Source organism: Pseudochaenichthys georgianus, chromosome 7, assembly GCF_902827115.2.
Source record: "Pseudochaenichthys georgianus chromosome 7, fPseGeo1.2, whole genome shotgun sequence".
Lineage (NCBI taxonomy): Eukaryota > Metazoa > Chordata > Actinopteri > Perciformes > Channichthyidae > Pseudochaenichthys > Pseudochaenichthys georgianus.
Window position 1 is genome coordinate 4,088,924 of NC_047509.1, and position 27,578 is coordinate 4,116,501.

General features: G+C 45.3%; 1 protein-coding gene across 1 annotated transcript in view; it reads right to left on the minus strand.

Moving 5' to 3' along the window:
* Positions 1-27,578, minus strand: part of LOC117449642 (IQ motif and SEC7 domain-containing protein 2-like) — a 178,433-nt gene that overhangs the window by 17,851 nt on the left and 133,004 nt on the right. Inside the window, exons 3-15 of the mRNA XM_071203666.1 lie at positions 25,194-25,350; positions 23,596-23,763; positions 20,230-20,403; positions 15,503-15,598; positions 13,646-14,280; positions 13,233-13,437; positions 12,585-13,180; positions 11,782-11,940; positions 10,692-10,814; positions 10,434-10,600; positions 9,260-9,399; positions 8,712-8,837; positions 6,451-6,550 (exon numbers count right to left, since the gene is read on the minus strand). Of these exons, the coding sequence (XP_071059767.1) occupies positions 6,451-6,550; positions 8,712-8,837; positions 9,260-9,399; positions 10,434-10,600; positions 10,692-10,814; positions 11,782-11,940; positions 12,585-13,180; positions 13,233-13,437; positions 13,646-14,280; positions 15,503-15,598; positions 20,230-20,403; positions 23,596-23,763; positions 25,194-25,350 (2,846 nt within the window). The remainder of the gene's footprint in view (positions 1-6,450; positions 6,551-8,711; positions 8,838-9,259; positions 9,400-10,433; positions 10,601-10,691; positions 10,815-11,781; positions 11,941-12,584; positions 13,181-13,232; positions 13,438-13,645; positions 14,281-15,502; positions 15,599-20,229; positions 20,404-23,595; positions 23,764-25,193; positions 25,351-27,578) is intronic.

Here is a 27,578-nt window from a genome sequence, read left to right on the forward strand (position 1 = left end):
CCTGCCAAGTCCCATTAAGCTCCAACTGGACAACCAGAACTGTCAACAACAACAACAACAACCACACAACAACAGCTACACAACCACACAGCAGCAGTACACACTCTGACTGTGGATGCTTCAAATAACTGGATAATGTTGACCTTGTGATATGACCAGAGGAAGCCGTGTGACTGATGTTCATCGACTGAAAGCGTCATAATTATTAATATGCAATACCTGTTTCCATCTGTTCCTTTAAAATGGAAATGTCGGTATCTTTCAGTCTGGATTTCAAAATGTTTAGTGTCTAAGTGACTGATGGAGACAACAATGTTTACAATTGGTCCAGTTTTGAAGTGCAGCAGCTGCAGCAGCATGCTTTGAGGCGACTCTGCACCATCACTCCACGAAGTGCTTGTTATTTTGAAACCAGAGTCTGACAACATCATGGGAAGGAACTACAGAGAAATACAACTTTTATTTCAGACCACAGTTGACGTGTCGATAAGACTCTTTTCTCATAGCCAGTAGACAAGTATGTGCTTCTTAGCTGTGTCATGTTGGACTCTCTCTGCGTCTGGGCTGGAGCCCAACAGATACCGCGTCCACTGCAGAGTCATTTGTCCTGTGAATGTAAGCTGATTGTTCCCACTGAATAAATCCCCTCTCCCGTTGAATGGGCGCTTGTATTCAGCCTCTTTCATCGAACCAGAGAAATCTCGTTCTGGAAGACATTCTTTGTGTTGAAGTGTGCGGATGGAAAGAGACAGGAATGAAGAATGAGAGAGAGAAGTCGAAATCTCACCACTCAGAAAAGATGATTTTGTATGGAGCTTAGCGGCAGATGCAGAAGTTAAACCAACAGCAAAACAAGATTTGAAAGAGTTAGTAAACCTTTTGCAGTGGTGCTCGTGAAAATGCAGAAATACGTTGACTATATACATTTAAAAGGAAGTTATATTAGGTTAAAAAAAGCATGTTCTATAAATGATTTACAGTGGGATATAATACAATCAATACTCTGTACAGTAATAATAATATAATAATAGATATAGTGCTGCGTACCTGGACTCACATTCAGGTTCAGGTCCGGACTCAAGTCCATGTTCTTGTGTCAAGTTGTGTGAGTAACTAAAGTGAACTTATGTGAGCTAATTATCTCATAATCAACTCAAATTCAAACTCGTCAGGTTTATTGTGCTCCCATCTAACTTGTGTCTACATTTCTCTACAAAGTACAAATGTAAATAAAAACACTTTTTGCCACTTTGTCTACAAATGACTTATGACGGCAACTACAGTGAACTACTACAAAGTACAAACATTTATTTCATTTACCAAACTAAAGTAACCAAACAGTCCCTGAGCTGACTGAGCTTAAATCCTTTAAAGCCCCGCGGCATTGTGTTCACATGACCCGGGCCGTGACGCCGTAGACCAAACAAAGGAGTTAGCGACACTACCAAATATCCAATATGGCGACCAGCAGTCCACGCTGTAATAATAATAATAATAATGGGTTCCATTTATAAAGCTTTTCATATTTGAATTCAAATCCCGAAGTGCTACAAGTAGTGAGCATGAACAGTATAAATAAACATTACACAACACGGTAGAATTAATAAAAAGCAATACAAAAATAAAATAAATAAATAAAAGGGTGATAAAAATGTCTAGGCAAAGGCTCTTTTGAAGAGATGGGTTTTGAGGCCTTTTTTAAAAGCCTCCACGGTCTGTGGTGCTCTCATTTGGTCGGGGAGAGCATTCCACAGGCTGGGAGCAGCCGAGCAGAAGGCCCGGTCTCCCATAGTACGGAGCTTAGTCCTGGGGGGTTGAGGAAATTGGAGTTGCTGGAACGGGTGGTCCGCAAGGAGGTAAGGGGGGTGAGGAGTTCCTTGAGGTAGGGAGGGGCAGTTCCATGGACACACTGGTGGGTGAGGACGGAGACCTTGAATTCGATCCTCAGTTCCACGGGTAGCCAGTGTAGTGCTTTAAGGATGGGGGTGATGTGAACATATTTGCGCACCCTCATCAGGATACTAGCAGCGCTGTTCTGGATGTACTGGAGCTTCTGGATGCTTTTGTTAGGGATCCTGATGAGGAGTGCATTGCAGTAGTCCAGCCTGGAGGAGACAAAGGCATGGACCAGCTTTTCGGCGTCAGACAGAGTGAGTGTGGGGCGGAGTTTGGCGATGTTCCTGAGGTGGTAAAAGGAGTTCTTGCACAGCTGTTTAATGTGGGCCTCAAAGGTCAGATGGGCGTCCATTTTAACGCCCAGGTTGGTGACTATTGAGGAGAGGGTAATGTCCTGGCCGGAGAAGGTGATGGTGGTGATGGTGGATGACCGAACCTGGTGTGGGGTGCCAACTATAATGGCTTCGGTCTTGGAGCTGTTGAGTTTCAGGAAGTTTTGCTTCTCTATGTCTAAGCCAATCACATCGCTAGCTTCCCTTGACGTCACACAGATCTCGCGAGCAGTTGCGATATTTTGCGAGACTTCGTGAGTTCAGTAATGACCGCCATATCAGAAGCCGACACGATGTTTTTCGTCTTTTCTCAGCGCACATTTCTCGATCTATGGAAGGTTTTAGATGGTTTAGATTAGAACAAAAAGGAGAATATACGTAAGTGCTAGTTTTTTTGCGAGTCCAAGTTCCCGACGTTCCAGTTTTAACCGGACTTGAACCGAAACTTTTTACAAGTCCAGTACGGGTTCGGCGTACCGTTACGCAGCACTAAATATATATATGAATGTTTTATTTCTATTCTTATAGCCCTTAAATGGGCATGTTCTACATTACTCCATTATTACACCCATGTTACACCATGATTACATCCATATTAGCATTCAGCTGACGCTTTTATCCAAAGCGACTTAAAATAAGTAATAACTTACACCTTAACCACAAAGTTATTACTCCAATTCCCCCTGTTATCACAACCCTATTGCACCCCCATTCCTCCGTTATGACACCCATATTACACCGCTGTTATAACAACCTGATTACACCGATATTACATCACTATGACACCGTCATCACACCCATGTTAGTCATGGACACAGCCTGTTATATAAATGTGTCTCCCAGGATACAGAAACCATTTAAGGGTTAATAATTCCGTACATTTATTCTAGCGCTTTTTCAATGACTCAAAGCGCTTTTACATATACACACATTACATATATCATACATGCAATGGTCAGATAATATGGACAATACCCACAGGAGCAAGTTCAGGTGAAGTGTATTTAAGGGTTAATAACTGTTTCCAAATGTATGGCACTTTGAATGGCCTTGTGTTAAAGTGTGTTATATAAATAAACTCACCTTGCCTTTCATGTCAGGCATCTAGGCGTTTTGTTTATCCTGCATTATAAAGTCTTTTTGAAAATGGTGGCGATGTGACTTAGGAGCTACACTCTTCTGTTAACAGGTGCTGAGGCAGATTAGAAACGCCACCAACTCCAATCTGCTGCTCGAAACCCAGAGCCAATTCCTCTCTGCTCGAATAGAGGCTTGGAAACCACACACACCCACACACACACGACTGCATACGATTCTGTTAGCATCATTATCGGGAAATGTTTCGGTCGAATGAGTCATATTTTGGGGAATGCAGCTGAACATGCTTGTTTTAAGACGGAGAGTCGTCTATTCAGGAAATCCTGTGATAAGCTTCCAGAGTTTCCATCGAGAAGCAGGATCCTCTACGGACTGATGGTGGCGACGTTTAAAGAAAGATTGGCAGACAGAGAATTATTTTTGTCCATGGAGAGGGAAGTTGTGTTTGGCCAAGTGATGATTAACAGATTGTTGAGAGCTTTTCCAACTAGGACAGAGTCAACCATTTCTGTCCCAGGTGCATTATTGAGAGCAAATGATGCTTTGAGCATACTAGTTCCTTTTTTGTGTATGTATGTTTTCAAGCAAGCTGTATAATTTTGTATATCGGTATACAACACTAAAGGTGTTAAAGGGGCCCTGTTCTGCTGATTTCCATGTTCATATCAGTATGTAGTGCCTCTACTGCAGGGGTGTCAAACTCAATTTCATCACGGGCCACATTCGCATAAAAGTTGCACTCAAAGGGCCGGTTGTAACTTTAAGACTATATAAAAATACATATATAAATATATAATATATATAAAATAATGTATTATATAATATTACATTATTGCCTCTGAATTGGATTATTATCGGATAGGATAATAACTTAGTAAAGAACTACGTCTGAAAGCAGAAGTCCACGGCAAATAATTGCAAGTCTCTCCAGTGCGCATGTCACAAAACGAGATGCATTGTGGGACATGTAGTTTATGGGCAACCTGCTTCTGTAAAGTGGCATGTAACCGTATAATAAACATATTATATTCTTTGCAAGCTCTTGCGGGGCCGCATAAAATTAAGTCGCGGGCCGGATTTGGCCCCCGGGCCTTGAGTTTGACACCCCTGCTCTACTGTCTCCATGCTTTAATGTTCAAAAAGCATGGAAACAGTAGCACCTCTTTTTTCACCCTCTGTCTGAAACCAGAGCCCAGTCTGCTCTGATTGGTCAGCTGGCCGGCTCTGTTGTGATTGGTCAACCGCTAATAGATGTCCAGCCCAGAGGTCGCGCTAACTAAATATTTTCCGTCTATGACAATGACGGCAGATCTGAAAGCAGTCCGTCATTTTGACAGATTAGAAGAAACTCGGAAAAGCGCCAAAGTTCCCCCGCGGAGATGCCGTGTTATGCGGGCCCGCCAAAAAGGAAATGATACCGTGTCCAAACCTAACTTTGCCGTACGAATCATTGAGATGTCTGTGAGTTTTGGCTTTACGCTGTGCGGCCTCATGAACGTTGACAGTTCATGAGCGCCCCCCCCCCCCCTCGTCAGAGTTGTGTAAAGGCCGACGGGTAATACTGGATTTTGACGGAAATGTTACGATCCTGTCCTTAGTCACGTACAATGTGTTGGAGTGCTAGGCACTAGACGCCAATCAGTGTAAGATAATGATGTCACTATGTTCTGTAAGTAAGAGTCCAATGGAGGCGTTTCAGACAGGAAAGAGAAACACCCAAAAAGCCTAATAGGGCTGCTTTAATTGGTTGAACTTATTGTTTGACTTTGAGTTGGTTCGGACGATGCAATAACGCGATCAAGGCCGCGTTACACCAGAAACTCATGTGTTCTGTAAACTAAAATTAGTGTTTTTGTGAAAGAAGTCTGAATAAGTGCCTCACACAAACCACTTAAACATATCTGAACGATCCCTTAAAGCCCCTGTCACACTGTCCCGAAATTGACACCCGATGGATACACGGATATGGAATTGTGAATTTCGCACGAAGATGGCCCGAACCACACACGAAGGCAACATTTACATTACATTTAAGACATACAACTGCCACGAAAGTAACACAAACAATTATGTTACAGTACTATGATACTGTACTGATATCTTCAGACTTTGTTCTTTACTTTCTCCGTCTTTATATGTAGAAGATATTACGTTTTCTCCGTAATGTTGTTTCCATAGCAACAACAACTTCCTGTCAACTGTCCTTCAAAATAATATATTATATCCTTTTCAGTTTCACAGAACACAAATTGGGTTATTTACATAATATATTTACATGATTTTGTTGTGCAATAAAACAACCCGATGGACACACGATAAAGGAAATGTTCAAATTCGGCTGTGATCGTAGCAACATCGGGCCATTCGTGAGGGCATCTTAAGCCATCGTATGATCGCCGGTGGAGTTTCTCAGGCTCCGGCAGCAACTTCGTGAGCGGGGGCAAAATCTTTGGCATGCCAAAACATTGCCGAAGGACCTTGCGAAGGTTCATCTTCGTGTTGAATTCGTGTGTCAATTTTGCCCTTCGTAAGGCCATCGTGAGGGCATCTTGTTATCCTCGGTGCCATCGGGCATTCGCCCCGATCAGAGTGAGGGTGAATGCACCGATGATAACACGAAGATGACACGATTTGACAAGATGCCCTCACGAGTGCCGTACGAAGTTGCCGCTCACGAAGTTGCTGCCGGAGCCTGAGAAACTCCACCGGCGGTCATACGATGGCTTAAGATGCCCTCACGAATGGCCCGATGTTGCTACGATCAGAGCTGAATTTGAACATTTCCTTTATCGTGTGTCCATCGGGTGTACATTTCGGGACAGTGTGACAGGGGCTTTAACGACATGTTGGATCCTCAATGAGGGACTTAGATGGAAGCACATCGTACATGGCTCCTTGCTTATATGTGTGTGTGTATCTGTGTCTTTTCAGTGGGCATGCTGACGGCTTGGTAAATATAGAGGGCAACAGAGAAATGGAGAGGCCGGGACAGATGGAGGAGAGGAGATGGAGGAGAGGAGATGGAGGAGAGGAGAGGAGATGGAGGAGATGGAGAGAGGAGATGGAGGAGATGAGATGGAGGAGATGGAGAGAGATAATTATATAAAGACAGTTGAGCACTTACAGGTGTTTTGGAAGGTGTGGACCTGCATGTCCACCAGAGGAAAAGATTGTCTGAAATTGTACGTCACTGAAGTCTTCTTCTTCTGGAAGATCTTCGTCACCTGAGGAGGAGGAACGAGTGGAGGATTAGAGATAAGAGAGGCAGCGCAACGACAGAGAGGAGAATAAAGAAGAGGGAGGAGAAGAGAAAGGAGGAGGCAGAGTTTGATTATGCTAATCTGTATTTGTTTCTTTTGTTCATTTCAAGGTGAGAGGCTTTTAAAATCCCTCCGGGCGACACTTGAATAACTTCTCTATAAACTAGACATTATCTCCTCCTGCCTGGTTTTTAGTCACTTTGTAAATACATTAGAATTAAATCCCAGTTAGTTAACTCCGATCTTCCGAGCTCGAACACAAGTCGTTCTCCTCGTGACATCGACTCTACGTGAGACTTTGAATGATGTATTTAGACCTGGGAGCTTCTGTCGGGACCGTTCTGTACGAGTCATATTTGAGGCTGGTTCATTTTGACTGCGTTGACCTTCATGTGACCTTTGTGTAACATCTAACAGACAATATATTTTTGGAGTTAGGTGGCGTTGTGAAGTATCCTGGGATCATGGGAGTGTATCTCATATCCTTATTCAGGATGTTTTTACAAGGCGCAGAATTACCTGCAGTTGTCTGCTTCGCTACAAAACCAGTAGTGCACGACGACACCGGGTAAATACACCGAATAAAACAGTTTCACCTAAAAACAAATTGTTTTTCCAAAGCAGCTGGAGGACAAGAGTGTCCGCGAGCCAATTTGCTCCATTAATGTCTCCGATAATGCAAGATCTAGACTTTGAGAAGTTTTCAAATCAAGCCGAATCACCCGCAGAGTTTGCATCCTCTCCGGACCCAGTGACTGAAACCAGTTAGCTCGTTAACCAAGTTAGCTTCAGGTCAAAATCAGTGTTTCTCCAATGCAGTGAGGTCGATGAAAGTCGTCCCAGAGTGTTCACTAATGTTGGCTCTGCTTGTTTCTCTAATAACATTCGATCCAGACTTTCAGAACTTTTTAAAAAGGGAGCCAAATTATCCACAGAGGTTTCATCCGCTCAAACATTACGGACCCAGTGAGAGAAACACTGATTTCTCCAATGCACTTTTCCAATGTGGCAGAAGGGGCTCAACCTGTGGAGTATCCCTTGTAGACAATAAGCCAGTTGAGGTGGTTTGGGCACCTAGTTAGGATGCCACCTGGGCGCCTCCCTAGGGAGGTGTTCCAGGCACGTCCAGCTGGGAGGAGACCAAGGGGTAGACCTAGGACCAGGTGGAGGGATTATATCTCTTCGCTGGCCTGGGAGCGCCTTGGGATCCCCCAGTCAGAGCTGGTTGATGAGGGGAAAGGAAGTTTGGGGCTCTCTGCTGGAACTGATACCCCCGAGACCCGACCACGGATAAGCGGGAGAAGATGGATGGATGGAGTGTTTCAGGCGATGGAGTGAGTCCCCCAGCCCCAGCAGGGAACATGTCAAAGTGTCCTTGTGCAAGACACCCAAATTGCTCCTAATGGTGGCCAACTGTGAGTGAATGTACATGAAAGCATTCTGAGAAGTTTCAAAGACGGGAAAAGACTGGCCAGATAAATGCAGTCCATTTACCATTTTAACTCCCTCTCGACAGGAAGATATTTTCAAGCATTGTTTTGCAAAACGTCTCACAACAACATTAATAAGGGGTTAAACGAGAACTGGCGATGCACCAGTATTACAACATATCCTTTATATTGTTCTGCGATGCCTGACAGCCATTCATCTCGCAGACAGGAATACTGAAACATGAGTTTCACTTGTGACAGGTCCTATTGGGTTCCCATTTATTTGAATTTTCTGCAATAAGACGTCAGACTCTGAGAGAGAGGGGCAGCTCTGGAGCGCGGCATTACACAGAGCTGGGGATGAACTGGAGCTCTGTGACGCACCATCATTCATCTCACATCGGGAGAAGGTCCTCGGGCTCTGTGAGAATTAGCTTCCTAAACTTATTTAGAAATACTGCAGTAATATAAACACCCACACACACGCACGCACGCACGCACGCACGCACGCACGCACGCACGCACGCACGCACGCACGCACGCACGCACGCACGCACGCACGCACGCACACACACACACACACACACACACACACACACACACACACACACACACACACACACACACACACACACACACACACACACACACACACACACACACACACACACACACACACAGGAGTGTATTATTACCATCAGCAGGTCGTTGAACAGGAAGACTTCTCTCTGATGGACGCCGCTCCTCTGGCCTCGGTTCGGATCGGGAACCTCGAACAGCTGACAGCAGCAGACCAACCTGCGATGGGCCAGCGACAACACCTGCAACACACACACACACACACACACACACACACACACACACACACACACACACACACACACACACACACACACACACACACACACACACACGAGAAAACATTACATTGCGGTAATGTGAAGCCACATCATCCCCTTGAGTCATTTGGTAGAGCAGGAAAATAACTCCTCGTTGATCATCTGTGGTCGGAATCATATTGTGATGGAGTAACTCTAACAAAAATGACATCAATCGTATGTGTTTTGTTTAAAATAGTGGATTTGCTATTTTCTAAAATATCACTTTGTATCTATATATATATATAAACAGAGAACCTGGTGAGCCTGAACTAGATGACAGAGGTGTCTAAAGAGAACATTATTTTAAAGCCAAAGTTACCAACGCTTTAATTTATTTTCCGCCGTTGGTTTCAAGCTCTTACCGGCTTCTTCCCGACCACCATCCTCTCCACCGCCTGGACCTGAGACACGTGGTCGTCGTTTGTCCTCAGCTCCCATTTCTGGATCCGTCCGTAGATCCCCACCAGCAGATCTCTGGGGATGTCCTGACCGTTATCAACGCCTGAAGGAAAAACACCGGGTCAGATTCAGGGAATTATAACATGCATAGCAACAAAATGATGAACAAAAAGCTCTCCAGTTGATGAGTCAGTCACTCCAACCTGATTTGAGGTTTCAGGTCTTAATGTGTGCACATGTACAACTGTGTCTTTGATTGTGTCTATATAGGTATATATTTGCACACATATTGTTATGCACATTTCTTTTTATATTTGGGATTGTGGATCTGTACACAGAAACTGGAAGATTGACAATAAAGTTGATTTGACTTTGATATATACAACTACATTGTATACATGTTCTAAGTCAGTGGTTCCCAACCTGGGGGGCTGGGGGATCACAGGTCGCAGGGGGGGGGGGGCCAGGTCGCAGATGATTTGAGGCCAAATATCATATTTAGACTTTTTTTTAGGTGAGGAGGGTCGAATGCACTTATTGTAAGTCGCTTTGGATAAAAGCGTCAGCTAAATGCAATGTAATGTAATGAATACAAATTCAAGTAGCTAAAGGCATAAAAAGACAGAAATGTATAATTCTTTCTTTAATAGAAATGTTTCTTCTGCCCGTTAAGTGTCCAAACCGGGATTTTCTGGATAAGCGCATTTTTAAAACATAGTCCTTGTCCATGCCGGTTTCAGTTGGATTATTTGTCAGTTGCTCCGATCAGTCTCCTCCATTTTGATTATTTACGACTTTTGAATCCACATAAACACATCGGCAAAATCCGGCTTACTTTGAGCATGTGTTTTAAACTGTTTAATCCCTTTGTGAATTGTTTCCACTTGCGCCGTCCTTTAATTTCTTCATACAGCGGGAATCCAGATGAATTAATCCTGAGTCCAATAACCATCAAAGTCGCTCCATAGTGCTCCTTAATTAGAGTTTTAAACCCCCTTTGTGTGTGTGTGAGGGGGGCGCAACTTCCAACAGGAGTCATTTGGGGGGGCTCTTGGGGAAAAGGTTGGGAACCCCCGCTCTAAGTATTATTATCTAAGCCAGGCTGCACAGATTACAAGAGATGCTTCACTGACTGACCTCGCAGGTTCTTGACGAAGTCCTCCAGCTTCATCTTCCTCTCCGGCTTCACGTTGGGGCTGTACATGTCGGTGTTGAGGAGGATGATGGCGAAGGCGAGGATGAAGATGGTGTCCGGGTTCTGGAAATTCCGAATCAGCACCGGGTTGCAAACACAGTACCGCTGACTGCAGAGGGAGAGGAGAGGGAGGAGAACACATCAGAACTCATGTCACATTGAATCTAGAAGGGGATTTAAACTGGGATTCAGACACGTACCTGAAGGCCTCCACCAGCCGCTCCACCCGCTGAGCTTCGCCCTGAACTTTAATCTGAGCCTGGAACTTCCTCAGAGCGTCGTCCAGATCCATCCCCGAGAAATCCATCTCATCCAGGACACAGCTGCCGAGAGACACCGAGAGGAGTGTCACCATCATGCAAGAAGCGACTTCAGAGTCACAATCATCTTTACTGTCCCACAGTGGAAACATGACATGGCTCCAGCAAAGAGTACAGTACAGATAGAAGGCCAATAAGACAAGAAGACTTATTAAACAAAGGGACGAGCCCATGTGTAATAACGTATAAAATAATTTCACATCCAAGGTAAATAAAAAGTAGAGTAAAGCCTCTTTCTCAGACTAATGGCACCGGCCATCATGCAAGGTCATTTGAAGTGAACATACTTACTTGACTTTGTATCTTAATGGTTTATTGCACTTATTGTCAGTCACTGTGGATAAAAGCCTCAGCTAAATGAAAGGGGATAATACTAGGGTGCGTGTGGCGCAGTGGGTTAGTGCGTTTGTGAGGGGGATCAGGGTTCAGGTTCAAACCCCACTGCAGTCAGCATGTCGTTGTGTCCCTGAGACGCTTCACCCCAAATTGCCCACAGTATTGAGTATGTAAGTCGCTTTGGATAAAAGCGTCTAACAAGTGACATGTCATATAAAATAGCAGCATTATCAAAGTAAATACAAACAAAAGTAGTAAAGGAACGTAAGTAATAACATTAATATGTTATAAAGCCTATTTTTCAGTGTTATTTCAAAACCGCGGTGTTAAAATAAAACAGAAATAGTGTGAAAGCGAATGTGTGAATGTCTTTAAAAGATTCAAAGAAAGCCGAACCGTGATATGCTCAATATCTACAGCACAGGTTTGTCACTGAACATCTGAGTCCCAGGCTCTTCCAGCAAAGCACTTAACAGGGACAGAAAGAAGACATGATAAATAAGGGGATTTTCTTGTTGTTTATTTCCCCTTGCGATGTGTCAGCGTGTGGAAAGCCCTTTGAGCTGCAGGTGTTGTCTGAAAAGTGCTGTATAAATAAAGCTTTATTATTAAAAACAGGTATGGCGGTACTCACTCCAGGACGTCCTTGTTGAACTGCTGCCGGCTGCCCAGGAACTCTCCGACCATCTGCCGGCTCAGACCCTTCCTCTCCAGGATGAACCGGGCGATGCCGATCGGAGTGTCCGACACGAAGCCCCTCTCGATCAGGTACTGGATCCCCTTCTCCGGCTTCCTGCACACCAGAAGCAACACACAGGTTTCACTTCTTAGTTTTACATTTACGACATTCAATTCATTTGTTGTATCCACTTTGGGTCAGTTCTTAGGGCTCGTCAATTAAAGGTTTTGAGGTGTTTTATATTGTTTAGCTTTTGGACATATTGGTCATTTTTGATTTTTTGATTACATATAAAGTAGTGCTGAAGAGAACTCTACACATTGAGTGGGATGGATTAAGAAAATAAATGACAACATGCTTTTTAATTCTGCTTATGGAATAATTCGAATCAGAATACTTGGAGGTATTGGATTTAATAAATAAAATAAGATAAGGGAAATACAATGAACATATAAAACATAGAAACATTTGAGTATAAGTGTGCTCAATGTACTATAATAAATAACAACAATAAAGCTGTAAACACATGATAAAGATGGATAGGATCTTTAAAGATACGAGTATTACAAGTTTAACAATTAATGTAGAATATTGCATGAACGAATAATTGCATAGATTTGATAGGATTACGTCGCATTGCAGTTTATCAGAGTAATCAAAGTGTTTGTTTATCAAGCAAGACACAGTATCATTTTATATTATGATCGTCGCTGCAAACACGTGATAATAATCTGCAGGGACGTAGTCATGTGACGTACTTGTTGAACAGGTTGAGTCCGATGCGGTATTGTCTCCGCTGCACGACGTCGTTGTTGAAGGCGGGCGAGTCCCAGCTGTGCCGGCTCTCCCTCTGATAGGTCTGCTTCCCCGCAGCGCCTCCTCCCATTGGCTCCCGCAGGCTGTCGCGCGACGAGGACCCGGAGCTGCAGTTGTTGACGGTGGTGTCGTCGTTGGAGTTGGTCGTGGTGGAGTTCACGCTCTCGTTGTCCCCGTCGGAGCACAGCAGGTGGTGGTGGTGCAGGTGGGGGTGGTGGTGCTGCTGGGCCTCCATGGAGGAGGAGAGCGGAGAGGGCGTGAGCGGGGGAGGAAGAGGGGAGAGGGGGGGCACGGGGGAGGGCAGCGGGGAAGCGGGGGGTTCTGGGTAACCGTGGTGGTGCTGGTGGTGCAGGTGGTGGTAGTGCTGCTGGGCGAAGTGGTGCTGCTGCTGGATGTAGGGGCCGGGCACGTGATGCATGTGCATGACGTGAGGCTGGCTGTACTGCGGGTGGTGGTGCAGGATGGTGGGCAGGTGGGGGATGGGTGAGGGGTGGGGGTGCAGAGGGTGGGGGAGCGGGTGGGGGGGGGAGGGCGCGGGCTGAAGGCATCGGTAAGGGAGCGCTGGCCGGGCTGCGGGTCTGACCCTGCGCCGTGGGGACGGAGCGGCCGTTGGGCTTGTGTTTGATGGTTCCCTGAGGGGAGTCGGCCTCGCTGCTGCCTCCCCCTTCTCCCCCCCGTGGCTCCTCCTCTCCGCTCTCTCCTTCCCCGTCTCCTCCCATCCTCTCCCCGGCGCCTCGGTCCACTCCCGACGGCTCCTGTTCGTACACCAGGCGCCCGATGGAGCCTCGCTCTGACCTGAAGTGTCAAACAATGGATTAAACTTTATTGACACATTTCATTATTCTTTCACAACAGGTCACAGCAAGTCAATACCAATCACCTTTAGCACACGCACCCCAACACCACAGAGCGTTAATGAACACAGAGCTCAATGAAACAACGTTTTATAAAAGAAAAAAAACTTTATAAAAGTTGGGTACAGAGTCTGATTGGCTGAGCTCACCTGTCACTCATGTCCACTGAGCTGTCACTGGGCGGTTCGATTGTGAGAACAGGTAGATGTCCTCCTCCTCCCCCTCCTCCCCCCCCTCCTCCTGCTCCTGCTCCTCCTCTTCCTCCTCCTCCCCCTCCCCTCCTCCCTCTATACTCCCCCCTACACTCAGTGCACGGGGTGCTGCCCCTCCTGCTGCCTCCCTCCGTCTCCCTGCTGTCCTCCCGCCCCCCCGCTCCTCCTCCTCCCCAGTACTCGGTGTCGGTGCTGGAGGCGGGGCGGGACAGCGGTGAGGAGGGCAGGCAGCCGTCCTCCATGTAGAGCGTGACGTCGCTGAAGGAGGTGGCCGTGCTGTCCTCGTGCATGGCGGCCCCCCCCCTCCCTCCCCCTGCTCCTCCCCCCACCCGGCCCACCACTCGTCGGGACGAAGCGCTGGTGTTACGCCAGGCGCACTCTCTGTAATCGTCTTCCTCGTCTTCCTCCTCGTCCTCCTCCCCTTCCTCCTCGTCCTCCTCTTCTTCTTCATCCACCTCCTCTTCGTCCTCCTCCTCCTCGTCTTCCTCCCCCTCTCCTCCCGCCTCCTGGGAGTCTTCTCGTCCGGACTGGCAGGTGAGGGAGTCGTCCATGGAGTCGGCCAGAGACTTCACCTGCAGAACAAACAAACCAAACATCAATGCATGCTGTAAAGTCTGTGTATTCACTCTCTGTCCTACACGGCTTGTTGGAGCTCCTGCCCCCCCCTCCCCAGTGGCTGTCTGCGAGACACCGCGAAACCCAGCCCGAACACACACACACATCCCGCAGCCTGGCTGGGAGTTTGTGTGTGTGCGCTCAAACACCGACTCACAGCCTCGCCGCGTCCCGGCGTCTCAGGGAGGAGAAATCGGCGGAGCTGCAGCTGAGAAAATATTGAGTGTGTGTGTGTGTGAGGCGTAACAGCTCTGCGGACGTAACGGCTCCACGGATTGGTCCATTTGGGTATGGGCACGTCACTGTACCCAGGAAGGAAAAGAGAAATGTCCAGCGAGGCGTTCTGGGGCAGCACAGACAGGTCTTCTCTGTGTTAGAGTTTTACTCTTCAAGGCCTTTATTGTCATGTGTACAAAGCTACAGTCACAGGCTCCTCCAACAGTGCAACACAATAAAACAGACAAAATAGTTAAAATAGTGCAAGTAATACAAACAAAAAGTCTTACACTTGAGACATGTTTTATTTCTTATTTCCCCACTTCAGCAAGAACCCTACCAGTTTTCAAAAAAAGAGTTTGCCGACTTCATAGCTTTAACTGTTATACTGTCTTCCGTTAATTCTGTTGATTTGCAGCGTAGGCATTTGCTGCCAATGCTGTGATAGCAATTCTTTTGACAGGCTTTGACCGTTGGAACACACTCACTCATTTACATTAGTCGAACAGCCAATAGTAACGCCCTCCCTCTATAATGACCTGTGATTGGCCAAAGTCTTCACAGGCTACATTTGTTAAAGCTTGAAATCAGAGCCAAAGGAGGTGAATTCCACTTTGTCGCAGTATGCTGAAAGGATATTAAAGAATGTTTCCCCAATGATGCCCAAAGAAACCGCCGACCCAGCTTTAAGTTAGTATAATGTGTATTTCTACAGCATTAGAGCGATGACACACTCACCATTATGCTATGCGATTATTTAACACCGGCATGGATGTTTCAAATGAAATAATCAAGCAAATGATAATATATAGGCTGAGACTGAGAAGCTCTTTTGTCTTAGTTCAAGAATGTCCTGCTCAATTCTGCAGGAAAAGCTTTATTGAACACCATCTGAGTATTGTCAGTTAATCAGCTGTAATATCTTCACATCTCCACATCATCGTGAGTCACAGGTGTGTTTACCTGCTTGGAGAAGGAGTCGTCGATGTCTCCTGCGTCGTCTGGCCCCCGCTGACCCGCTGACCCCTGACCCTGCGGCTGACGCTCATCAAACGAGTACTGGACCCAGCAGGAAAAAACAGACAAACAGGCACATTTGAACGTTTTGTTGTGTGTTTATGTGTACTGCATAGTGTCAGGCACGGGCACACATAGGCATCAAAGTGGGCTTGAGCCCCTGCCTTTTTCTTCCTCCAGAGAAAGTGCCCTTTTTCCCCTTTTTTAAATGTTTTATAAATGAATATATATCTACTGCTGTTTGCGCACAGTTTCCCTTTCCAACAATATATTGATTGAATACAAAATTAAAATATCAGGTCGGGAGATTAGACTGTGAAGTTCCGTAGCTCTCCCTCCACGTCTCCTGCACAGCGGTGCGGACATCGGCAGTCCCTTCAGACAGACAGGTAGCAGCACCTCCCACCTTACAGTCCCTTCAGACAGACAGGTAGCAGCACCTCCCACCTTACAGTCCCTTCAGACAGACAGGTAGCTGCACCTCCCACCTTACTGTCCCTTCAGACAGACAGACAGCTGCACCTCCCACCTTACTGTCCCTTCAGACAGACAGGTAGCAGCACCTCCCACCTTACAGTCCCTTCAGACAGACAGGTAGCAGCACCTCCCACCTTACTGTCCCTTCAGACAGACAGGTAGCAGCACCTCCCACCTTACTGTCCCTTCAGACAGACAGGTAGCAGCACCTCCCACCTTACAGTCCCTTCAGACAGACAGGTAGCAGCACCTCCCACCTTACAGTCCCTTCAGACAGACAGGTAGCAGCACCTCCCACCTTACAGTCCCTTCAGACAGACAGGTAGCTGCATCTCCCACCTTACAGTCCCTTCAGACAGACAGGTAGCTGCACCTCCCACCTTACAGTCCCTTCAGACAGACAGACAGCTGCATCTCCCACCTTACAGTCCCTTCAGACAGACAGGTAGCAGCACCTCCCACCTTACTGTCCCTTCAGACAGACAGGTAGCAGCACCTCCCACCTTACAGTCCCTTCAGACAGACAGGTAGCAGCACCTCCCACCTTACTGTCCCTTCAGACAGACAGGTAGCAGCACCTCCCACCTTACTGTCCCTTCAGACAGACAGGTAGCAGCACCTCCCACCTTACTGTCCCTTCAGACAGACAGGTAGCAGCACCTCCCACCTTACAGTCCCTTCAGACAGACAGGTAGCAGCACCTCCCACCTCACTGTCCCTTCAGACAGACAGGTAGCTGCACCTCCCACCTTACTGTCCCTTCAGACAGACAGGTAGCTGCACCTCCCACCTTACTGTCCCTTCAGACAGACAGGTAGCTGCACCTCCCACCTTACTGTCCCTTCAGACAGACAGGTAGCAGCACCTCCCACCTTACAGTCCCTTCAGACAGACAGGTAGCTGCACCTCCCACCTTACAGTCCCTTCAGACAGACAGGTAGCTGCACCTCCCACCTTACAGTCCCTTCAGACAGACAGGTAGCAGCCCCTCCCACCTTACTGTCCCTTCAGACAGACAGGTAGCTGCACCTCCCACCTTACTGTCCCTTCAGACAGACAGGTAGCTGCACCTCCCACCTTACTGTCCCTTCAGACAGACAGGTAGCAGCACCTCCCACCTTACTGTCCCTTCAGACAGACAGGTAGCAGCACCTCCCACCTTACTGTCCCTTCAGACAGACAGGTAGCTGCACCTCCCACCTTACTGTCCCTTCAGACAGACAGGTAGCTGCACCTCCCACCTTACAGTCCCTTCAGACAGACAGGTAGCTGCACCTCCCACCTTACTGTCCCTTCAGACAGACAGGTAGCAGCACCTCCCACCTTACTGTCCCTTCAGACAGACAGGTAGCAGCACCTCCCACCTTACAGTCCCTTCAGACAGACAGGTAGCAGCACCTCCCACCTTACAGTCCCTTCAGACAGACAGGTAGCAGCACCTCCCACCTTACAGTCCCTTCAGACAGACAGGTAGCAGCACCTCCCACCTTACAGTCCCTTCAGACAGACAGACAGCTGCATCTCCCACCTTACAGTCCCTTCAGACAGACAGGTAGCAGCACCTCCCACCTTACTGTCCCTTCAGACAGACAGGTAGCTGCACCTCCCACCTTACAGTCCCTTCAGACAGACAGACAGCTGCATCTCCCACCTTACAGTCCCTTCAGACAGACAGGTAGCTGCACCTCCCACCTTACAGTCCCTTCAGACAGACAGGTAGCAGCACCTCCCACCTTACAGTCCCTTCAGACAGACAGGTAGCAGCACCTCCCACCTTACTGTCCCTTCAGACAGACAGGTAGCAGCACCTCCCACCTTACTGTCCCTTCAGACAGACAGGTAGCAGCACCTCCCACCTTACTGTCCCTTCAGACAGACAGGTAGCAGCACCTCCCACCTTACAGTCCCTTCAGACAGACAGACAGACAGACAGACAGACAGACAGACAGCAGCACCTCCCACCTTACAGTCCCTTCAGACAGACAGACAGCAGCACCTCCCACCTTACAGTCCCTTCAGACAGACAGACAGACAGACAGACAGACAGACAGACAGACAGCAGCACCTCCCACCTTACAGTCCCTTCAGACAGACAGACAGACAGACAGACAGACAGACAGACAGACAGCAGCACCTCCCACCTTACAGTCCCTTCAGACAGACAGGTAGCAGCACCTCCCACCTTACAGTCCCTTCAGACAGACAGACAGCAGCACCTCCCACCTTACTGTCCCTTCAGACAGACAGGTAGCAGCACCTCCCACCTTACAGTCCCTTCAGACAGACAGGTAGCTGCACCTCCCACCTTACAGTCCCTTCAGACAGACAGACAGCAGCACCTCCCACCTTACAGTCCCTTCAGACAGACAGACAGACAGACAGACAGCTGCACCTCCCACCTTACAGTCCCTTCAGACAGACAGGTAGCAGCACCTCCCACCTTACAGTCCCTTCAGACAGACAGACAGCAGCACCTCCCACCTTACTGTCCCTTCAGACAGACAGGTAGCAGCACCTCCCACCTTACAGTCCCTTCAGACAGACAGGTAGCAGCCCCTCCCACCTTACTGTCCCTTCAGACAGACAGGTAGCAGCACCTCCCACCTTACAGTCCCTTCAGACAGACAGGTAGCAGCACCTCCCACCTTACAGTCCCTTCAGACAGACAGGTAGCAGCACCTCCCACCTTACAGTCCCTTCAGACAGACAGGTAGCTGCACCTCCCACCTTACAGTCCCTTCAGACAGACAGGTAGCAGCACCTCCCACCTTACAGTCCCTTCAGACAGACAGGTAGCTGCACCTCCCACCTTACTGTCCCATGTTATGCCGGCTTTTCGGTGACTGGTGATGAACAAATTATTAGACTGCCAGTGCCTCGAGTTTATAGCTAATTAGCAAAAAGACAAAAACAAATACAGTTAACTAAGGTCGGCTACTAGCTAATGGATAAGTTAGCTCAAGGTTTATCTAAGGCAATTTATCATGGGCATGCAGGCTAATGTACTGTATACTTAAGGGGAGACACTTAAAGTGAATACAGTAAAATGTGTATCTAATAACGTCATCACAATCGCCACATTGATATGCAAATTAGGCGTTAACTAGGCCTAATTAAAATGTGCTAATTTGCATGCAGTTACCAAGGCATTGCTGATGAAAAGGATTAAAAAAAACAAAAACATATCGTATCACAACTTCCCCAGATAGTTACTTACGTCAAGTCAGTATTTACTGAAATGTTATGTTTAAATGCAGATTAGCTTTAAATCTATAGATGAATTCAGACATGGTAGTAAAGCGAACACCATTTATATGTTTTATTTCCGTTAGAGTGAAAGAAAACATTGAAGCAAAATAGACCAAAATAACAAGAACATGAAAAAACGATCTTTTTGCCTGTAATGTCCTTAATCAGGTAAACAGTAACTTCATAATTTTGATTGTTGGCTGCTCATTTAATAACTATTAATTTGACTAGTTTGTTGTCTGCTCTTGTGAATACTAAAGAAGACCATTGTCTCTGTGTTAGCTGATTATTTTTGTAGAATTCTGTTGAGTATTAAATAATTGTGTGAGTGTGAGGGTATTAAATTGAATTGGTCAGTAAGTCAGAGATGTGCAAATATATTTAACTTTTTGTTTTACATTTAAAAAAAAAAAAAAATGATTATGGGAGGTGCCATTTTTCTCACTTGAGCTCCCGCCCCCCAAAATGTCTGTGCACGTCCCTGGACAGTGTGTATATGCAGAAGTGAAAGAAGTACTTTAATGTTTGACTTTGTAGATTTCGAGCACATCTTTGAGACTTCAGAAAAGACATGGTTGATTGGTGTTACAATATACTGCATCTTATCATGTAAGCAAATCATTTGTTTGTATATGCAAAAGTAGCTAGGAGTGTTAAATGAATGTAGGGAAGTAAAAAGTACAATATTGGCCTCTGAAAATGTAGTGGACTAGAAATAGCGAGAAAAGACAAAACTCAAGAAAAAGTACAAACACCTGAAATTTAAATTTATTTAGTTTTCTTTTATTTAGTAAATAAAAGAAAACTCATTTGATAAAAGAAATAAGATTACAATTCATGGAAGGCTTTATCAATAAATGTAGAAAAAAAGTACAATATTGGCCTCTGTGTGTGTGTATGTGTGTGTGTGTGTGTGTGTGTGTGTGTGTGTGTGTGTGTGTGTGTACCTGCATCCTCATGTTGGACAGGATGATGCGGCGGGTCATCCTGCTCTCCGAGGCCGAGCTGCGGAGCCTCTCAAAGTTTTTGTTCATGCGGTACTGCCTGAACGCCGTCTGGATCGTCCGCGCCGCCCGCCGCGACACGAACTGACCCCCGTACTTCCTCTCCAGCATCTCCACCTACACATTCAAGAAAATTCAATTAATTCATTATAGATTAAAAACATAGATACAATCATTTCAAACATCTAACATCAAAGAAAATACGACTCATCAACGGCTTGAGCTTCAATATCAGGATCCATTTATTTCTGATCCTCTCAAGAATGGAAGTAGTCATCACATCACACTAAGCTGTTAAAGGAAGTGTTTCCATTAATTAGCACTTCTTATTATATATATATATATATATATTATGAATTTGTCTTTATTATCAGGCTATGTTCCACAATCATTTAAAGTAGCAGTGATAAAACCTCTTCTTAAAAAGCACAACCTCGATCCAGAGGTTTTAGCCAATTATAGACCTATTTCTAATCTCCCGTTCCTCTCAAAAATTCTTGAGAAAGCGGTCGCAAAACAGCTGTGTGATTACTTAAAAAACAATGATTTATTTGAAGATTTTCAGTCTGGCTTTAGAACACATCATAGCACAGAGACAGCTCTGGTTAAAGTCACAAATGACATTCTAATAGCCTCAGACAAGGGACTTGTCTCTATTCTTGTTTTGCTCGATCTCAGTGCTGCATGTGATACTATCGACCATGATATCCTATTGCAAAGACTAGAGCACTTAGTTGGCATACAGGGAACTGCTTTAGGCTGGTTTAGGTCCTATCTATCTGAACGCTCTCAGTTTGTACGTGTTAACGATGAATCTTCCACGCAAACCAAAGTTAGCCATGGAGTGCCACAGGGCTCAGTGCTCGGACCTATTTTGTTCACATTATATATGCTTCCATTAGGCAATATTATAAGGAATCATTCTGTAAACTTTCATTGTTATGCGGATGACACTCAACTATATTTACCCATCAAGCCTGATGAAATCAATTACCTAAATAAAATTCAAGACTGCCTTAAGGACTTAAAAACGTGGATGACCTTAAACTTTTTGATGTTAAACACGACCAAAACTGAAGTTATTGTACTCGGTCCAAATAATCTACGAAACAAATTATCTAAAGATATACTAACTATGGATGGCATGAATTTGGCCTCCAGTGAGACTGTAAGGAATCTTGGTGTTATATTTGATCAGGATTTATCCTTTAACGCCCACATAAAATCAATTTCAAGGACCGCCTACTTCCATCTACGTACAGTAACATTGCAAAAATCAGGCATATCTTGCCTCAAAACGATGCAGAGAAACTAGTCCATGCATTTGTTACTTCTAGGCTGGATTATTGTAACTCCTTATTATCAGGGAGTACCAAGAAGTCAGTCAAGTCGCTTCAGCTGATTCAAAATGCTGCGGCTCGTGTACTAACCAGAGTTAGGAAAAGGGACCACATTACTCCTGTTCTGGCTGCCTTACACTGGCTCCCTATAGAACACAGGATATAATTTAAAATTCTTCTTCTCACCTACAAAGCCCTTAATGGGCAGGCGCCATCTTACCTTAAAGAACTCATTATACCCTACTGTCCTACTAGGGCATTGCGTTCCAAGAATGCAGGGTTGTTGGTTGTTCCTAGAATCTCTAAAAGTACAATGGGAGCCAGAGCCTTTTCTTATCAAGCTCCACATTTGTGGAATCAGCTTCCAGTTTGTGTTCGGGAGGCAGACACCCTATCCGTTTTCAAGAGTACGCTTAAGACCTTCCTTTTTGATAAAGCTTATAGTGATCAAATAAAATAATCTAATAAGAGTGCATTGACGTAGATACGTTGTGCCTCTTCACCTATACATTTTAGTTCTTACTCTATCACTTAAATCCTAAAAACTTAGATCTTATATTTAAAACGTTATCCAAACATTTCCCCTCTCTGACCTCTCGAGGTTCTATTAGAGGGTAACAGGTTGCAGAGAGGCCTATCCCGGCCGAGGAGTGTGGAATGTAGTCACAGACCTACTCCTTACCTCTCACCAATTCCAATTAAGTTATTTAAGTATTACAAAGTAAATTTGAACTGTGCCTGTGGCTATGTATGCATATATTATTATGTACACTTATTTGTATTTACTTTTGTTTGGCCTTAGGATGGCGATAATTGAATGACCATTTTAGTTTCACTTCATTTCACTGTAAATAGCATGAAATTATGAGCTGTTTTGTTTTGTTTTAATTTTGTTGTATGTTTATGTATGTTTTGAGTGTGTGAGGACCCCAGGAAGAATAGCCAATGCTCATGCTAGTGCTAATGGGGATCCTAATAAAGACATAAAGACATAAAGTCTAATATATAAATAAACATTGATTGATTGACTTACAGAGCATTTGCTACAACTAGTTCCTGAACAGTGTCCTTCACATGCTGATATACAAGAGAGGGAGTTACACAGTCACAAGATGGAGGAATAGAAAGCAGTATTCAATTCTTACTTCAGATTAGCTCCATCTCAGAAATGAGCATGCTTGTCATATGTCTCTCTCCATAGTGGCTGAGTCATCATGTTAATCACATAGCTATCATCTGCCTCAAACAGTCCTGATGCTCTTCTAGGTCATCACACATCATGTCATGTTCACAGCTACAGTTGGGATAGTTTAGTTATCATGTTACTCTCATGTTGGAAGAGGACATTCAGTATTCTCCCAACAATCTTATATTTAAAACACTATTTTATTTCACTGTACATCATGTATAAGCGATAAGATAAGAGGTACTTAATTGATCCCAAATTGGGAATGTTTTGTTCTTTACATTCTATTTTTAGCTCTTCTTATTCTATTAGAATTGCTCAATAGTTAACTTATCCTGCATTACCTGCACATTGGTCTTGTAACATTCTCTTGCACTATTTTATTTCTGTTCTATGTCCCCCTACCAATTCAATCCAATTCAATTAATTTCATTCACAAACCGTTCAAAATGTAAATACAATCACAAGACACACCATTATCAAACATCTGATATTTAAAACCGTGTTGTTTATCACAACTTACAGTGTGATGTTTAGTATTTCCCTGTAGATCATTCAAATGTCCATTCTATTTTTAGCTCATGTTATTCTATATGCATTGCTCAAAAATTTACTTCTCCTGGATGCTTGCACATTGCTTTTACAACATTCTCTTGCACTATTTTTATTTAGTTATTTAGTCCTATCGTTCTGTTGATGTAGAAGAGACATGAGCAAGTGCATTTTGCACAATAGGTGACCTTTAATGATTACTTTGTGCGCTTCCTGTAGATGTCGCTGTACCTGCTTGTCCTGGAGGTCTGTAGAGAGCTCATAGCTGTCGGATAGAGCCTTGCAGCGTTTGCTCTCCTCCTCCTCTTGCTTGCGGAGCGCCAGGCTGGCCGGCTGGTGTCGGCTGTGCAGAGCCCAGGCAAGGCTCGCCGGGCTGGGGGGAGAGACGGGAGAGCTTCCCTGGGGGAGGAGGGGGGGGGGGGGTTGATAATATTTATTGTTATCAAGTCATAACAGCAAAAACCCAAGTTAACGGGAAAGTTCAGCCTCAAAGAAACATTTAAAATACATGTGTTTTCCACTTCACCCTAGTGCAGTTTTATCAATCCTACATTGTAATGCTTTTTCGCCAATGTGCTTAAACTAGACGAGCGGTGGTGCTAAGAGCGCCGACACATACACTTGAGATACACAACATCGATGTCTCCTTCCGTATATCAACTGTTACCCAAGATAATCCACAGATGCAGGTAGGAACTATTGTCTTTGCATCCATCATAGTGTAGAACAGTGCTTCTCAAAGTGTGGTCCGCGGACCACTGGTGGTCCGTGAGCGCCCCCTAGTGGTCCGTGAGTATATTGGTACAATTTCACATTTGAAAGAAATACATTTATTTAAGTTTTTCGCACTCTCGCGGGAATATCTCCGCAATGGAGCGAGCTTAAGTTTCACTTTCGATTGCATGATATAGCCCAGATAAACACCTTCATCACACATTTGATTTGTAAAAAACGATGTGTTTTTGGATATTTGTGGAGTGAGGTGGTCCGCGAGTGTTTTTTTATTGGTTAGGTGGTCCTTGGTATGAAAAAGTTTGAGAAACACTGGTGTAGAAGAAAGTCATGGACTAGAACATATTTCCTATCTGAAACAACAAGGTGTGTTTGTTAGATTATCAGAAGTTTTCTTTTAATGCTCTGAGCAGCAAAAGAAAAGCACTAATACCAATATAGTCAAGCGGCAAAGCAGACATTTGTAAGACAAATATCTCCAACACTCGGGAACTCACACCAAAACAATCTGATGGCACTACAGGTAAGAAGACAAATATGTGTTTGATTTTGGGTTTAACTGTCCCATTGGGCTCCATAAAACCTCAGCCTACCACATGTTCTTAATCACTTTCAACATCTGTAATGAGCTGCTGACCTCCATAACAACCTCTGACACAAAGCTAGGCCCACTGCCTGGCTAACAGTTAGCATGCAGCCTGTAAACAAGCCACTAGATGTTAAACTTTAACATGTTACTTCTTTGAATTCACCATATTTTAACACAGTAATTATATGCTTGCCACTAAGGAATAACACCAGTAGTGAGTTTGCTTAGTTCGTAGGGTCTGTGGGTTGTGTATGTTACTGTTTAATAAATCCATGTCTTATCTTGAGCTTCATCACAAAAACATCTTAAAATTCATGGAAATAATGTTTCTTGGAATGATGGGCCTTGATAATGAAACAAAACGATACCAGTGTGATACAAAAGATCGAATTCCCTGATGCAGAAATGGGATGTAAGTTCTCCTCTGCCATCGTGATACTTCCTGTGAGAATGGAAATCAATCAGATGTATTGACTGTTCATCATGTGTGTGTTTTGAGGGTCAGTACCTGTGTGTGGCAGGCTCCCAGGGGCCCGCCGGTGGAGCCGTAGGGGTCACAGGGGCTGGTGAGAGGACTGTTGCTGTATCGATGGAAGGGAGGCGGGTGGCCGAAGGACGAATCAGAAAAAGTGAGCGCCTCCGGACACTGAGAGTCGCCCTCCACACTGAGAGGGGGAGACAGAGGGGGAGACAGGAGGGTTAATCGTCTGCTAATCAAAGAAAACCAGACACACCTCTGACAAACAACACATTCTGAAATAACTAAAGTTGACCCACCAGAATACAAAGAACCAGAAACACCAAAGTAACTTTATCGTAAATGACCAAAGTAAACAAGACCAAGCAAGACTCAAACTAACCAGCTTCAACTTGAGTTGAATCAGGAAAGGCTCTCTGATAATATTTAGATAAGGGACTTTGTGACTGACTCCGCCACTGACAGCCGACACACACACACACATTTCCTGCTCTCTTCCTCAAATGAGCCATTTCTTATTTATTTTACGTTTGTTAATTATGGGCAATGGTTGTGTTAAGAGGTGGTTAACCTGTTTATGATTGTGTCACCTGTTGACGGCGAGCCTGTGGGAGGGGCTATGGGGTCAAAAGGGACGGTGCTGGTTCCTTGTTTTTGTGGACGGTGTCACTCGGAAGGATGTTGCAATGAAGGCAACAGTCGGGACATGTTTGGGAGTTGGTTGCAGAGAAAGCAACTCAGAGGATGTTTACTCTCATGAGTGATGGACGGCCTGTTTGTGGATTTTTATTTGTTGTTGTCTAACTTGTGCTGGTTCGCTATTTTTGTTGTTGTTGCTGTTATAAATAAAGTTTTGGAGCGTAACCCAACCGACTAGGCCAGTGTTTGAGAACGGACAATTAGAGCCCCGTCACAGACGTAAAGGTGGGTTTTCACACTTGTAATTGTGGGACGGATCGAACTGGAAATTCAGAAAGGCCAAACAAGGTAATTATGAAGGAGCAACCAAAATAAACAGAACCAGAAATAAAGTTTAGCCGACCATACAAGACAAGCTGGACCAATGGAAACAAGACTACAACAAACCAGAATAAACTAGACTTGGACCGGATCAAACCGGAACAAACCAGAATAAAACAAACCACACAAAATACCAATAGCTCCAAAGCAGACACATTTGGACCTTACAAGACAAGCTGGACCAAACCGGATTAAACTGGACCGAACCGGATTAAACTGGACTAAAGTACACTAAACTGGAGAAATCCGGACGAACTACTCCGCTGACCAGGTGACAGCATGTTGTCAAAAAGAGACTCCGTCTTCAAACACAGATACAGGAAACACCGATATATGATCAATCAATTAAGAGATAAAACAAGGACACAAGAGAGGAGGATGGGCATGATGAGTGTGTGTGTGTGTGTGTGTGTGTGTGTGTGTGTGTGTGTGTGTGTGTGTGTGTGTGATCATCAAAGGTGCTCTTCAGTGTTAATCTAAGACACCCGTGGAGCTGGCACAGAAGCTAACGTGGGCACTGCCAAGCTCACACACACACACACACACACACACACACACACACACACACACACACACACACACACACACACACACACACACACACACACACACACACACACACACACACACACACACACACACACACACACACACACACACACACACACACACACACCCACACACACACACACACACACACACACACACACACACACACACACACACACACACAGAGTCACATGACAGTGACTCATGGCTAACAGCAGTGTGTCTGTATGTGACGTGTGTGTGTGTGTGTGTGTGTGTGTGTGTGTGTGGGTGAGTACAGTGTGTTGTGATTGTGAGAGACCCAGCATGAGCGTGTGGGAGACACTGGATGTGTGTGTGTGTGTGTGTGTGTGTGTGTGTGTGTGTCAAAGATGAAGAAGAACTACTGATATAATTCTGAAATAATGTTGCGCTTACTTCCCCGAACTTGGAATTATTACATTCACACACACACACACACACACACACACACACACACACACACACACACACACACACACACACACACACACACACACACACACACACACACACACACACACACACACACACACACACACACCACACACACACACACACACACACACACACACACACACACACACACACACACACACACACACACACACACACACACACACACACACACACACCACACACACACATCCCAATGAGGCTCTGCAGCAAAACTGAGGAAGGTACTCTAGATAATTGCCAACTGTCTCTCTCCTCCTCATCCTCACACCATCCTTCTTCCTCCTCCGTCCCTCCATCATTTTCTCTCTCCTCCCTTTTTCCTCCTCTCTCATCTTATTGCTCATTTGTTTTATCAGCTGCTCTTTTTCT